This window comes from Marmota monax, unplaced genomic scaffold, assembly GCF_021218885.2.
Source record: "Marmota monax isolate L192 unplaced genomic scaffold, Marmota_monax_Labrador192_F-V1.1 WCK01_AAM20220418_F8-fsc00207, whole genome shotgun sequence".
Taxonomy (NCBI): Eukaryota; Metazoa; Chordata; class Mammalia; order Rodentia; family Sciuridae; genus Marmota; species Marmota monax.
In genome coordinates this window covers 2,703,358-2,717,719 of record NW_026692713.1, presented here as the reverse complement: position 1 = coordinate 2,717,719, position 14,362 = coordinate 2,703,358, and the positions used below count along the sequence as shown (strand labels likewise).

Below are 14,362 nucleotides of genomic sequence, written 5' to 3'. Positions count from 1 at the left end.
GAACGCAATAACCAGACCGAGGGAATCAGGAGTGGCGCGGGACTCGCGGCGCGGAACTCCCGGCTACCGCTCCCACCAGTGCTGACAACTGAGGTCTCTTGCACCAGCTACCGGGGGCGTGGCTACAGGAGGGCAAGCAAATTCGCTGGGGGATCTCAGCCCCAAGCTCTACAAACTTAGGGTCTGAGGGAGGCAAACAGGGAGAGTGAGCCCAGGTGTTCATGAAAACAGGGCTCCCAGGAGCAGCAGACCTGGCGTGTAGCCAGTATTGTGGTAAGCGCCACAGGTGAGCACGGCCTGGCTTGAGGAAACACAAGACAAGGCCCTAGACACTCAGGATTGGAGACCCGCCCAGTCTAGGAGAAAGAGCTGCTGCACAGTGAATGGTTCCCACCTATTGAGAGGAGAAGCTTGGCCCAGTGGGCACAGCTCCACCTACTGGAAGAGAAGTTAATAGAACTCTAGGACTGCATTTATTATTATTATCATTTTTTTTCTTTTCTTTTTCTTTTTTTTCTTCTTTTTCTTTCATTTTCAATTTTTATTTGTTGTTGTTCTTTAATTTTTTTTCAATGTTTCTATTTTTTAAATTTTTTTTATTTTATTATTTTTTTTTTAATTTTAATTTTCATTTTTTATTATCACTATTATTTTTGTTAAAATTTTTTTTTTCGTCTTTTCTTTCTTTCTTTATTATCTAATCTTTGTTATTCTTGTTTCTTTTGTCTTTTCATTTCTTTTCAATCTTCTTATTCCCCCTTCCTTGAATTGTACCTGCCTACTCTCATTCTCTTTAGTGACTTCTTCCCTTCCCTTCTAATATCTTTCCTCTCAAGCATCAAATAAATCTATAAGAGTAAACAGTAACTCAGCAGTCAAACAGAACAAGAAGTAACATGAGCAGCATAAAAAAGCAAGGAAGAAAAGGAGTACAAACAATGAAGGACAGCCTAAATATTCAGGAGGACCTAGAGTCAGCAGAAAAATGGTCATATAAAGAACTCAAGGAACACCTTAGACAGATGGAATGGAACCTTAAAGAGGATACGAGACAGCAAATCCAAACAGTGAAAGAACACTTTGAAAATGAATTACATAGACAGATAAAAGAAGAAGTTAAGCATCTTTATCAGGAGATTGAGATTATAAAAAAAACCAAACAATAATTCTAGAAATGAAGGAAACGATAAACCAAATTAAAAACTCAATTGAGAGTATCACTAACAGAGTGGAGCAAGTAGAAGCCAGAACATCAGATAATGAAGACAAAATATTTCATCTTGAAAAGAGCCTAGCCAACTCAGAAAGGCTGGTTAAAAACCACGAGAAAAACATCCAAGAGATATGGGATAACATAAAGAAACCAAACCTACGAGTCATCGGGATAGAAGAAGGTACAGAGATTCAAACCAAGGGAATGAGGAACCTGCTGAAAGAAATAATTACAGAAAACTTTCCAGAAATAAAAAAGGAAACGGATATACAAATTGTAGATGCATACAGGACACCGAGCACACAAAATCACAGTAGACCAACGCCAAGACACATTGTTATGAAGATATCCAATATACAGAACAAAGAGAAAATACTAAAAGCTGCAAGAGAAAGGAGGCAGATTACATTCAGGGGTAAACCAATAAGGTTAACAACGGATTTTTCATCACAGACGCTGAAAGCGAGAAGATCCTGGAACAACGTATTTCAAACACTGAAAGACAATGGATGCCAACCAAGAATTCTGTATCCAGCAAAATTAAGCTTCAGGTACGATAACGAAATAAAAATCTTTCATGATAAACAAAAGCTAAAAGAATTTGCAGCCAGAAAACCAGCATTGCAAAGCATCTTGAGCAAAACACTACACGAGGAAGAAATGAAAAACAATAACCAAAACCATCAGTGGGAAGTGCCTCTATAAAGACAGAGGGCGGGGGGAAAGCTAACCATGGAGAAACAAACTAAATTTAAAAAAAAAAAAAAAAAGAAGATAAATAATCAAACATGGCTGGAAGTACAAACCATATATCAATAGTAACTCTAAACATTAATGGCTTAAACTCTCCAATAAAGCGACATAGGCTGGTAACATGGATTAAAAAAACAAATCCAACAATATGCTGCCTCCAGGAGACACATCTGATTGGAAAAGACATACACAGGCTGAAGGTGAAAGGTTGGGAAAAAATATACCATGCACACGGTCCTCGTAAGCAAGCAGGGGTGGCCATCCTCATATCGAATAAAATTGACTTCAAGACTAAATTAATCAAAAGGGATAAGGAAGGACATTATATACTGTTAAAAGGAACCATTCACCAACAAGACATAACAATTATCAATATTTATGCACCAAATAATGGTGCTGCGACGTTCATAAAACAAATTCTCCTCAAGTTCAAGAATCAAATAGACCACAACACAATAATTATGGGTGACTTCAACACACCTCTCTCACAATTGGACAGATCCTCCAAACAAAAGCTGAATAAAGAAACTATAGAACTCAATATCACAATCAACAACCTAGACTTAACTGACATATATAGAATGTATCAACCATCATCAAGTGGATATACTTTTTTCTCAGCAGCACATGGATCCTCCTCAAAAATAGACCATATATTATGCCATAGGGCAACCCTCAGTAAATATACAGGGGTGGAGATAATACCATGCATTTTATCTGATCATAATGGAATGAAACTGGAAATCAATGATAAAAGACGGAAGGAAAAATCCTACATCACATGGAAAATGAACAATATGTTACTGAATGATCAATGGGTTACAGAAGACATAAAGGAAGAAATCAAAAAATTCTTAGAGATAAATGAAAATACAGACACAACATATCGGAATCTATGGGACACAATGAAAGCAGTTTTAAGACGGAAATTCATCGCTTGGAGGTCATTCCTCAAAAAAAGGAAAAACCAACAAATAAATGAGTTCACACTTCATCTCAAAGCCCTAGAAAAGGAAGAGCAAAACAACAGCAAATGTAGCAGAAGGCAAGAAATAATTAAAATCAGAGCGGAAATCAATGAAATTGAAACAAAAGAAACTATTGAAAAAATTAACAAAACTAAAAGTTGGTTCTTTGAAAAAATAAATAAGATCGACAGACCCTTAGCCATGCTAACGAAGAGAAAAAGAGAGAGAACTCAAATCACTAACATACGGGATGAAAAAGGCAATATCACAACAGACACTACAGAAATACAGAAGACAATTAGAAATTATTTTGAAAACCTATATTCCAATAAAATAGAAGATAGTGAAGACATTGATAAATTCCTTAAGTCATATGATTTGCCCAGACTGAGTCAGGAGGATACTCACAACTTAAACAGACCAATAACAATAGATGAAATAGAAGAAGCAATCAAAAGACTTCCAACCAAGAAAAGCCCAGGACCGGATGGGTATACAGCAGAGTTTTACAAAACCTTTAAGGAAGAATTAATACCAATACTTTTCAAGTTATTTCAGGAAATAGAAAAAGAAGGAGCTCTGCCAAATTCATTCTATGAGGCCAACATCACCCTGATTCCGAAACCAGACAAAGACACCTCAAAGAAAGAAAACTACAGACCAATATCTCTGATGAACATAGATGCAAAAATCCTCAATAAAATTCTGGCGAATCGGATACAAAGGCACATCAAAAAAATTGTGCACCATGATCAAGTAGGATTCATCCCTGGGATGCAAGGATGGTTCAATATACGGAAATCAATAAATGTTATTCACCACATCAATAGACTTAAAAATAAGAACCATATGATCATCTCAATAGACGCAGAAAAAGCATTCGACAAAGTACAGCATCCCTTTATGTTCAAAACATTAGAAAAACTAGGGATAACAGGAACTTACCTCGACATTGTAAAAGCTATCTATGCTAAGCCTCAGGCTAGCATCATTCTCAACGGAGAAAAATTGAAGGCATTCCCCCTAAAATCTGGAACAAGACAGGGATGCCCTCTATCACCACTTCTATTCAATATAGTTCTCGAAACACTGGCCAGAGCAATTAGACAGACGAAAGAAATTAAAGGCATAAAAATAGGAAAGGAAGAACTTAAATTATCACTATTTGCAGATGACATGATTCTATACCTAGAAGACCCAAAAGGGTCTACAAAAAAACTACTAGAACTAATAAATGAATTCAGCAAAGTGGCAGGATATAAAATCAACATGCATAAATCAAAGGCATTTCTGTATATCAGCGACAAAACTTCTGAAACGGAAATGAGGAAAAACACTCCATTCACAATATCCTCAAAAAAAATAAAATACTTGGGAATCAACCTAACAAAAGAGGTGAAAGATTTATATAATGAAAACTACAAAACCCTAAAAAGAGAAGTAGAAGAAGATCTTAGAAGATGGAAAAATATACCCTGTTCATGGATAGGCAGAACTAACATCATCAAAATGGCGATATTACCAAAAGTTCTCTATAGGTTTAATGCAATGCCAATCAAAATCCCAACGGCATTTCTTGTAGAAATGGATAAAGCAATCATGAAATTCATATGGAAAAATAAAAGACCCAGAATAGCAAAAGCAATTCTAAGCAGGAAGTGCGAATCAGGCGGTATAGCGATACCAGACTTAAAACTATATTACAGAGCAATAGTAACAAAAACAGCATGGTACTGGTACCAAAACAGGAGGGTGGACCAATGGTACAGAATAGAGGACACAGAGACTAATCCACAAAGCTACAACTATCTTATATTTGATAAAGGAGCTAAAAGCATGCAATGGAGGGAGGATAGCATCTTCAACAAATGGTGCTGGGAAAACTGGAAATCCATATGCAACAAAATGAAACTGAATCCCCTCCTCTCGCCATGCACAAAAGTTAACTCAAAGTGGATCAAGGAGCTAGTTATCAAATCAGAGACTCTGCGTCTGATAGAAGAAAAAGTTGGCTCCGATCTACATATTGTAGGGTCGGGCTCCAAATTCCTTAATAGGACACCCATAGCACAAAAGTTGATAACAAAAATCAACAAATGGGACTTACTTAAACTGAAAAGTTTTCTCTCAGCAAGAGAAACAATAAAAGAGGTAAATAGGGAGCCTACATCATGGGAACAAATTTTTACTCCTCACACTTCAGATAGAGCCCTAATATCCAGAGTATACAAAGAACTCAAAAAATTAAACAATAAGAAAACAAATAACCCAATCAACAAATGGGCCAAAGACCTGAACAGACACTTCTCAGAGGAGGACATACAATCAATCAACAAGTACATGAAAAAATGCTCACCATCTCTAGCAGTCAGAGAAATGCAAATCAAAACCACCCTAAGATACCATCTCACTCCAGTAAGATTGGCAGCCATTATGAAGTTAAACAACAACAAGTGCTGGAGAGGATGTGGGGAAAAGGGTACTCTTGTACATTGCTGGTGGGACTGCAATCTGGTGCGGCCAATCTGGAAAACAGTATGGAGACTCCTGGGAAAGCTGGGAATGGAACCACCATTTGACCCAGCTATTGCCCTTCTTGGACTTTTCCCTGAAGACCTTAAAAGAGCGTACTACAGGGATACTGCTACATCGATGTTCATAGCAGCACAATTCACAATTGCTAGACTGTGGAACCAACCCAGATGCCCTTCAATAGATGAATGGATAAAAAAAATGTGGCATTTATACACCATGGAGTATTACACAGCACTAAAAAATGACAAAATCATAGAATTTGCAGGGAAATGGATGGCACTAGAGCAGATTATGCTTAGTGAAGCTAGTCAATCCCTAAAAAACAAATACCAAATGTCTTCTTTGATATAATGAGAGCAACTAAGAACACAGCAGGGAGGAAGAGCAGGAAGAAAAGATTAACATTAAACAGATACATGAGGTGGGATGGAAAGGGAGAGCAAAGGAAAATTGCATGGTAATGGAGGGAAACCCTCATTGTTATACAAAATTACATATAAGAGGTTGTGAGGGAAATGGGAAAATAAACAAGGAGAGATATGAATTACAGTGGATGGGGTAGAGAGAGAAGATGGGAGGGGAGGGAGGGGGGATGGTAGAGGATAGGAAAGGTAGCAGAATACAACAGTTACTAATAGGGCATTATGTAAAAATGTGGATGTGTAACCGATGTGATTCTGCAATCTGTATTTGGGGTAAAATTGGGAGTTCATAACCAACTTGAATCTAATGTATGAAATATGATATGTCAAGAGCTTTATAATGTTTTGAACAACCAATAAAAAAAATTTAAAAAAAAAAGAACCAGTTTAACACAGAAACTAAAGTTAAAAGTTTCAAATCATGAAAAAACAGTACCCAAACCACACACTGCATGAGAAAATACAGTAAATAATTTATATTCACTATGTGCAGCTTTCATTTACAAATAGGGTTATTCTGCTGGTATAACAAAGAATTCATAAAACATTTTTGTAGAAATCAATACAAACTATTCAGTTTGATATTAAAAAAAAAAAATGGGATTCTACGAGAAGCCAAACCAGTTTTTTTCCCCAAATATCTCTGTTGAGATAACTCACACAATGTGTGCAAGCACCATCACCACAATCTAAACTTAGAACACTCTCATCACCCAAACATACCCCAAACCATTAGTGGTCACTTTCCATTCCTGCCCACCCACTTTACTCAGCCCCAAGCAACCACTCATCTACTTTCTGTCTTATGGGGTACTGTGTGGTAACCAGATACCTATACATGATGTGCAATGATGAAATCAGGATAATTAACATTTCCATCTCCTTAAATGTTTATCATTTCTGTGAATCAGAAAACTTCAAACTCCTTCTAAAGTTCTTTATAAAAATAGACAATTGTTGTGAATTATAGTCAGATTGTTGTGAATTATAGTCACCCTATTGGGCCATAGAGTATTAGAACTCATTCCTCCTATTTACTTCATACTTCTTGTTGCTAAATAAATCAGCAGATTTCCCTTACCTGTGGGGGATACACACTAAGACCCCCAGTAGATACCTGAAACCTCAAGAGTATGGAAGTCTATAATCCAATGCTGTTTCTACCATAAATAAGCACCTATCACCCACTGTGGTCATACCTTCTACAGTGTGAGATGTAGAACAAAACCAGCATGGATTTCTTTCTCTTCCTTCACAATGTGACAGATTTGTTCTTAGCATAGAGTTTAGCCACCTCTGCACATAATTTTTTTCTTTTCCTTAAGTCTATTACTTTTACCTTGCCTAAAAGGAAGACCTCCTTATTATTTCTTTTTGGCATATTAAAATTGCCAGTATCACTACTCTCGTGTTTGGGGGATATTATTAAGTAAAATAAGGACTTCTTAACTGCAAAAACACAAAACACTACTAAGGGACTACTGGACAGGTATCCTACACAGCATGGATAAGCTTGACAAAGGGATGTACAATATCAAGGGTGAATGGAGAGGGATGGTGTGCAGTTTATCATGTTATGCAGAAAGGGGCACAACTTAAAACTTACAAATTTCTGGAATTTCCCATTTAAGATTTTCAGGGTATAGTTGACTGTGGGTAACTGGAACTGTGGAAAGAAAAATCTTTGATAAGGAGGGACCGTTGTAATCCATTGAATGGGTAGAAAACATTGTGTGTGCCCATTCTTCAGTGGATGCACATTCGGGTTGTTTCCATCTTTTGGCTACTATAAACAATGCTACTGAAACATCCACATTCACATTTTTGTGTGAATGTGTTTTCATCCGTTTTGGATAAACCTAGAAGTGGAACTGCTGGGTCATGTGGTAACTCCATGCTTTCATAAGTTGAAGAACCACCAAATGGTTTTTCAAACTGATTGAACCATTTCACATTCTCAGAAGGAACAAATGAGGGTTTCAGATTCTTCACACCTCCTCAAAACTTGTAACTCCCTTTTTTGAGTTGTAGCCTTCCTGGTGGGCATCTCATTATGGTTTTGATTAGTACTACCCTAATGACTGATGATGCAGAGTATCTTCTCATGTGTTTTGCCAATGAGTGTATTTTCTTTGTAGAAACTTCTATTTGCATCCTTTCTCTTTAAAAAAAAAAGGGGGGGTCATCTTTTTATCGAGTTTTATTACTGAGTTTTAATTCTTTCACATACTCTAAATATAATCCCTTAGCAAATACCTGAAAGAATTTTCTCCCATTCTGTGGGTCATCCTTTTACTTTCTTGATGGTCCGGGTTTTTTTTGTGTGTGTGTGGTTTTTTTTTTTTGTAATGGGTGGGTAGGGGTTGTTTACTGGGGACTGAACTCCAGCACTCAACCACTGAGCCACATCCCCAGCCCTATTTTGCATTTTATTTAGAGACAGGGTCTCACTGAGTTGCTTAGCGCCCCACTATTACTGAAGCTGGCTTTGAACTTGTGATCCTCCTGACTCAGCCAGCTAAGCCACAGGTATTATAGGCATGCACCACTGTACCCAGCTTTGGTGGTATTTTTTGAAGCACAACTATTTTTAATTTTAATAAAGTCCAATTTGGCTACTTTTTTGTCACCTGTACTTTTGATGTCATAGTTAAGAAAGCTTTACCTAATCTAAGGTCATAATCATTTACTCATATACTAACTGTTTTAGTTCTTACATGTATATTTGAACCATTATAAGTTCATTTTTGTGTGTAGGATGAGGTAACAATTCAACCTCTTTTTTTTGCATGTGGCTTATGAGTGGGTCAGCACTATTTGTTGAATAAATATTATTTCTCCATTGAATTATCCTGGTACCCTTATCAAAAACTGACTGTAAAAGTGTTTATTTCTGAATTCTCAATTCTCTTCCACTAATCTATATATTTTAACCTTATGCCAGTACTATACTGTGATGAAGTGTGTTTTGAAATCAGAGAGTGTAAGTCTAACTTTCTTCTTTTCCAAAATTGCTGGCTATTCTGTGTTCTTTGCACTTTTATAAAAATTTTAGGATCAGCATGTCCATTTCTGCAAAAAGCAATGTGGAATTCTGATTGGGACTGCATTCAATCTGTAGATCAATTTGGGGAATACTGTCATCTTCACAATATTAAGGCTTCCAATCCATAAATATGAGATGTTTTTCTATCTATTTTAAGTCTCTAATTTCTCTCCATACTGTCATAGTTCTTAATATACAAGTCTTGCAATTCTTTTGTTAAATTTATTCCTAAGTATTTTTTTTTTGTTGGTGCTGTTAATGGAATTGATTTCTTAATTTCATTTTCAGACTGTTTCTGGCATATAAAATTATAATTGGTTTTAAAATATTGATCTTATATTCTATAATCTTGCTGAATTTAATTACTTTGAATAGATACTTTAGGACATGCTATAGATAGAGATAGTTTAACTCTTCTTTTCCAATCTGGATGCATTTTAATTTAGTTTCTTGTCTAACTACCCTGCTTAGAATCTCCAGTACAAAGTTGATTGGAATTGGCAAGAGTGAATGTCCTTATCTACTCATGATCTTAAAGCAACAGCATTTAGTCTTTCACAATTAAGTATAAAGTCAGCTATGGGTTTTCACAAATGTCCTTTATCAAGTTGAGGAAGTTTCCTTCCATGCTTAATTTATTGAGGGTTTTTATTTTATCAAGTACATTTTCTGCCTCTACTGGGATGACCACATGCTTTTTATCCTTTATTTTACTGATATGATATATTATATCAATTCATTTTCAAATGTTCAACCAACCTTGAATTTCTGGGAGAAATTCCACTTGTCATGCTATGTAATCTTTTTCATATTTTAATAGATTGGGTTTACTATAGCATTTTATTGAGGACTTTAGCATTTATATTCATTAAAGATATTGGTCAGTAGTTTTCTTGTGATGAGTCTGTGTATTTTTAATATCTGGATACTATCAGTCTCACAGAATGACTGTCACTTACTTTGAATAAAATTTACTGGAACATAATCATATCCAGTCATTTTAGTATTTTTTAGGGCTGCTTTCACACTACCAAGGGTAGAGCTGAGCAGCAATGAGAGAACCCATATGACCTGCAACAGCAAAAATAGTCACTATATAGCCCTTTACAAAAAAAAAAAAAGGACGCTGATACCTGATAAACACAAAAGGTCCATGTACAACATATATTTCTAAAACTAAATGCCAGACATAATGTAAGTGTACAGATCTGGCCTAACTTACCTCCTATCCAACAATGCTATCTGAGAGTCACTGATTTGGACTCCTGAATACCTAAATGACTTGAGAGAGTCATTTACATTCTCTATTGAAAGCTAAGGTTTCTTTAGTAACTCAACAACAGAATGAACACCATGAAATAGGATTCTTTTATCTTGTCTAAGATGTGAACTTTTATCATTTTTTGCTCACCTTTCCTACTTCTTTCTGTGGAGCAGAAATGTTGTTTTGATCTTCCATTTTATCCTCTTCATCATCAAACAAGCTAAGAACAGTTCTGGTTCTACCCTTGGTTCCTTTGTCTAATGAAGACGATGAAGAAAATAAATCAGAATTCTTGGCTGCATCCTGAGCAGATGTAGTCAAAAGTCCTTCCTGAAAATGGAAAAAGAAAAAGAAAAAAAATCAGTAACTGGGAATAAATATCCCACTTTGGGCCTCACAAGGTCCTTACTGATTCAATAACTAACTGCCACATTTACATGATTCAGAGCATGATAGCTAATTGTATCTACTCTCATGTGACAGAACACTGAGTGAGGTCAGTTCTCAATTATTGCTCAAATGAAATCCTGTAGAGATAATCTATAGTCAAAGGTAATTTTTCCAAACACTTTAAGACCATAAGTCCTGCCCCTCTGCTAGTAGATATACAGTTAGAACCCTGATGCACACAGGTTGATCATGAGTTAGAAAAGAACTTTTAAGTCACAGAAGCATCATATGTCAATCACTGGAAACAATCATGTGTTTTCTAATATTGAACTACTATGCCAGTCCCAAGGGGAAACATACTAAGCAAAACCAGACACTCAACTTGTAGAAGAAATACTCTGTGTATGCAATTAGGTTGATCACTAAAATAATCATAAAATGCAACACTTATTCATTGAAATAGTATCACAATTCAGGCAAGATAGCACTGATCATAAGAACTACTATTATGGGCTGGGTAGTTTGTGGCTCAGTGGTAGAGCGCTTGCCTAGCACGTGTGAGGCACTGGGTTCAATCCTCAGCACCACATAAAAATAAATAAGTTAAATAAAGGTATTGCATCCATCTACAACTAAAATAATTTGGGGAGCAGGGGTTACCAGGGATTAAACTCAGGGGTACTCGACCACTGAGCCACATCCCTAGCCCTATTTTGTATTTTATTAGAGACAGGGTCTCATTGAGTTGCTTAGAGTCTCACTAATTGCTGAGGCTGGCTTTGAACTCACAATCCTCCTGTCTCCACCTCCCAAGCCGCAAGAATTACAGGCATGCACCACCACACCTGGACTTAGAATAATAGTGGTTCTTTTTTAAAAATTATTTTATCATTTATGTACCACCAAGACAGAAAAACAATGCCGATTAAACATGCCATTGATCGTGAGGCATCCTAATTTCAGAGTGGCTAAACTGTGGAAAAACATGCTTCTTCGAAGAAATATGTATTTTATAAAATAGCACCTATCATGTGCAAGGTAACAGGCTATCAACATAATGGTGAACAAACAAACCCAGCCCCAATCCTCAAGTGAGGAAGAGGATAGCATAATAAGAATCAAGTATGCAATGGGTTAGGACCAGGTAATTCAGGTCTAAATGCAGCCACTGGGAAAAGAAGGTCACAGTGACATAGGTACAAATATACACTTGTATTACTATAGCTCCAAGGAGTCTCCATGAAAAAAGTAAATGTAATAATCTTCATACATTCCCTGGGAAGAGATATTAAACCTGAACACTTAGACCCACAAAGTTTAAGAAGATTTAGGAAAAAGATGAGATAAACAGAAACCAAAGGCAAGTACTGGTACTGAATTCCCCGATGTGGCCAGCAGCATTAGCCATAAGGCCTTTAGCAAGAGATGGCAAAAGCTGTTTGAGAAAACGTACACATTTGACTCTACTCTGTAATTCACAGCCAATATTAACCAGATGTAAAAGAATGAACTAAAATCTTCTCGCATCTTAACTCAATCGCAGGTGGGGAGTAGAGGAAAACTAATGGAACGAGGAACAGCACTTAGGAGAAGCCAAAAAGAGCACATATACAGAGAGAAAGGCAAAATGAAAAAACAAGAAAGATGTGGAAGAGAAATATGCAATGACATGAACATGTCAATAACAACACAGAACAGGAAGCCTGCACACCACTGTGTGCACGCATGTATCTAAAAAGGGAACAAAAATCAAGTGCCTACGGGTGGGGGTGGGGGTGGGAGCAGAGGCAGTCTTCTTCAAACTTTTCATTGTTTTCAAGTCTTCATACAAATGAGTCATTCATTTTCTATGGTGGAAAGATGATAAGGGTTTGTGTGTGTTACAATAACATAAGAGACACAAACACACTGGGAAACAAAAACAAAGGCTACCTTTCCTGCTGTCATAGCCGTGTCAATTTTCCCCGAGTCTGATGATGCTTTGGCACTCTCGACATTCTTATCTGTGGGTTTCACTCCAACTTGTGTCTTCTTCTCACCTTCATCACTGAACAGCAAAGGTGGCACCTCAGGGACAGTCTCTTTCTTCTGTCAAGAAAAGAGTAAAATTTGCAACAACAGCACCCAAAAAAATGTGCCTGACTAGTATGACAATGTACAGAAAGACCAAAACCGGTCCTCTTGGGACATAAGTGAACTATGAAAGGACAGTGCACAGAACAGTGGGGGAGGCACCAACAGAAGACAAGACAAACACTACTCTCTAGACTTTGGCCACAGCACTTCAGTTTCTGCTGCCATAAACATTTGTTTTGTCTCCTTTTCACCTCCTGTCAATCCCACCCTGTCCTCCCTTAAAAATAGACCTTGTGTGGGCTGGGGATGTGGCTCAAGCGGTAGCGCGCTCGCCTGGCATGCGTGCGGCCCGGGTTCGATCCTCAGCACCACATACAAACAAAGATGTTGTGTTCGCCGAAAACTAAAAAATAAATATTAAAATTCTCTGTGTCTGTCTGTCTGTCTCTCTCTCTCTCTCTTTAAAAAAAAAAAAATAGACCTTGTGGGCTGGGGATGTGGCTCAAGCGGTAACACGCTCACCTGGCATGCATGAGGCACTGGGTTCGATCCTCAGCACCACATAAAATAAAATAAAGATGTTGTGTCCACTGAAAACTAAAAAATAAATATTAAAAAAATTCTCTAAAAAAAAAATAGACCTTGCCATGATGCCAGGACAATTACTCTCTCTGTGCTTCCCTCCTCTTAACATTTCAACTCTTAAGCATCATCCAAAGCCATCCTACTAAAATAAAAATCCCTGCCCCACCTCCAAGCCCAAAACTGCACTTTTTGCATTAAGTAAATGGCAATCAACAGACACTCTAGTCTGTATCCCTCTCTTAATCTGTGCCTCCCCATTCCTCATCATCCCTTAAATTTACTGAAGACTTCTATACTTCCATACCATGTTCCCCTCTTGGCATGCAGAAGCAAATCCTCATATTTGCAGCAGGGTCCAGCTCACACATCACCCATGAAGGTTTTCCTGTTCTTCAGTAATCAGTTGCTTCATTGAATAAACATATTATTTCTCTATCTGGCATTTACTCTACTTTCTAATTGGTAATGTACATTTGTTCATTTGAAAGAACCATACATCATATTTCTATAGCTAGTTATGACATTTTTAAACTAAGTAGTTGCTCAAGTTTGCAAACCCTTTGGCTTGTCACTCATCTCTTCCTCCTCTGGAAGGCACAGATTTTTTAGAGATTAGGAACTAAAGTTTTGAGACTCACCTAGAGTTATCAACACCCTTGGGGCAAGTGAATTATCAACAGATTCTTAAGGAAAAAAACCATAACTCTATTATACTAACTAGATTAGATGCTATGAGAAAGTGAGGTTTGAAGCAAGGAATGTAGATATGGGAAACTAAGGGATGACATTATTATCCACATCAGAAAAAGAGTTATAAATGAAATTAAGAAAGGGATGATTTTCAGTTATTGTTAGGATGAGAACTTAAAATGCAAAATGATTTCAACTTGAAATAAAAGAAGACTGGAAGTTCACAAAAAAAAACTTTAAAAGAGATAAGTCAATACTAAAGGGATTAAAGAAAAAAAGTGTTATGAAATATGCTGGACTCACTAGAAACTATGCAAATTTCTGCAGCAAGTTGACTGGGAACAAAGAAGAGACTTAAGTAGGGCAGAATATTCTCCCTTCATATGACTCTGGTCTTTAAACTGAGGAACATGCCACTCA

At 37.0% G+C, this 14,362-nt stretch overlaps 1 protein-coding gene across 5 annotated transcripts in view; it reads right to left on the bottom strand.

The window, feature by feature from the left end:
- Positions 1-14,362, bottom strand: part of Washc2a (WASH complex subunit 2A) — a 72,143-nt gene that overhangs the window by 10,967 nt on the left and 46,814 nt on the right. For 2 of the 5 annotated variants that reach the window (XM_058580012.1, XM_058580014.1), the window contains exons 22-24: positions 12,524-12,679; positions 10,349-10,531; positions 7,498-7,557 (exon numbers count right to left, since the gene is read on the bottom strand). In XM_058580012.1, the coding sequence (XP_058435995.1) occupies positions 7,498-7,557; positions 10,349-10,531; positions 12,524-12,679 (399 nt within the window). The remainder of the gene's footprint in view (positions 1-7,497; positions 7,558-10,348; positions 10,532-12,523; positions 12,680-14,362) is intronic. The other 3 variants (XM_046446737.2, XM_046446739.2, XM_058580013.1) reach the window with 2 other exon arrangements.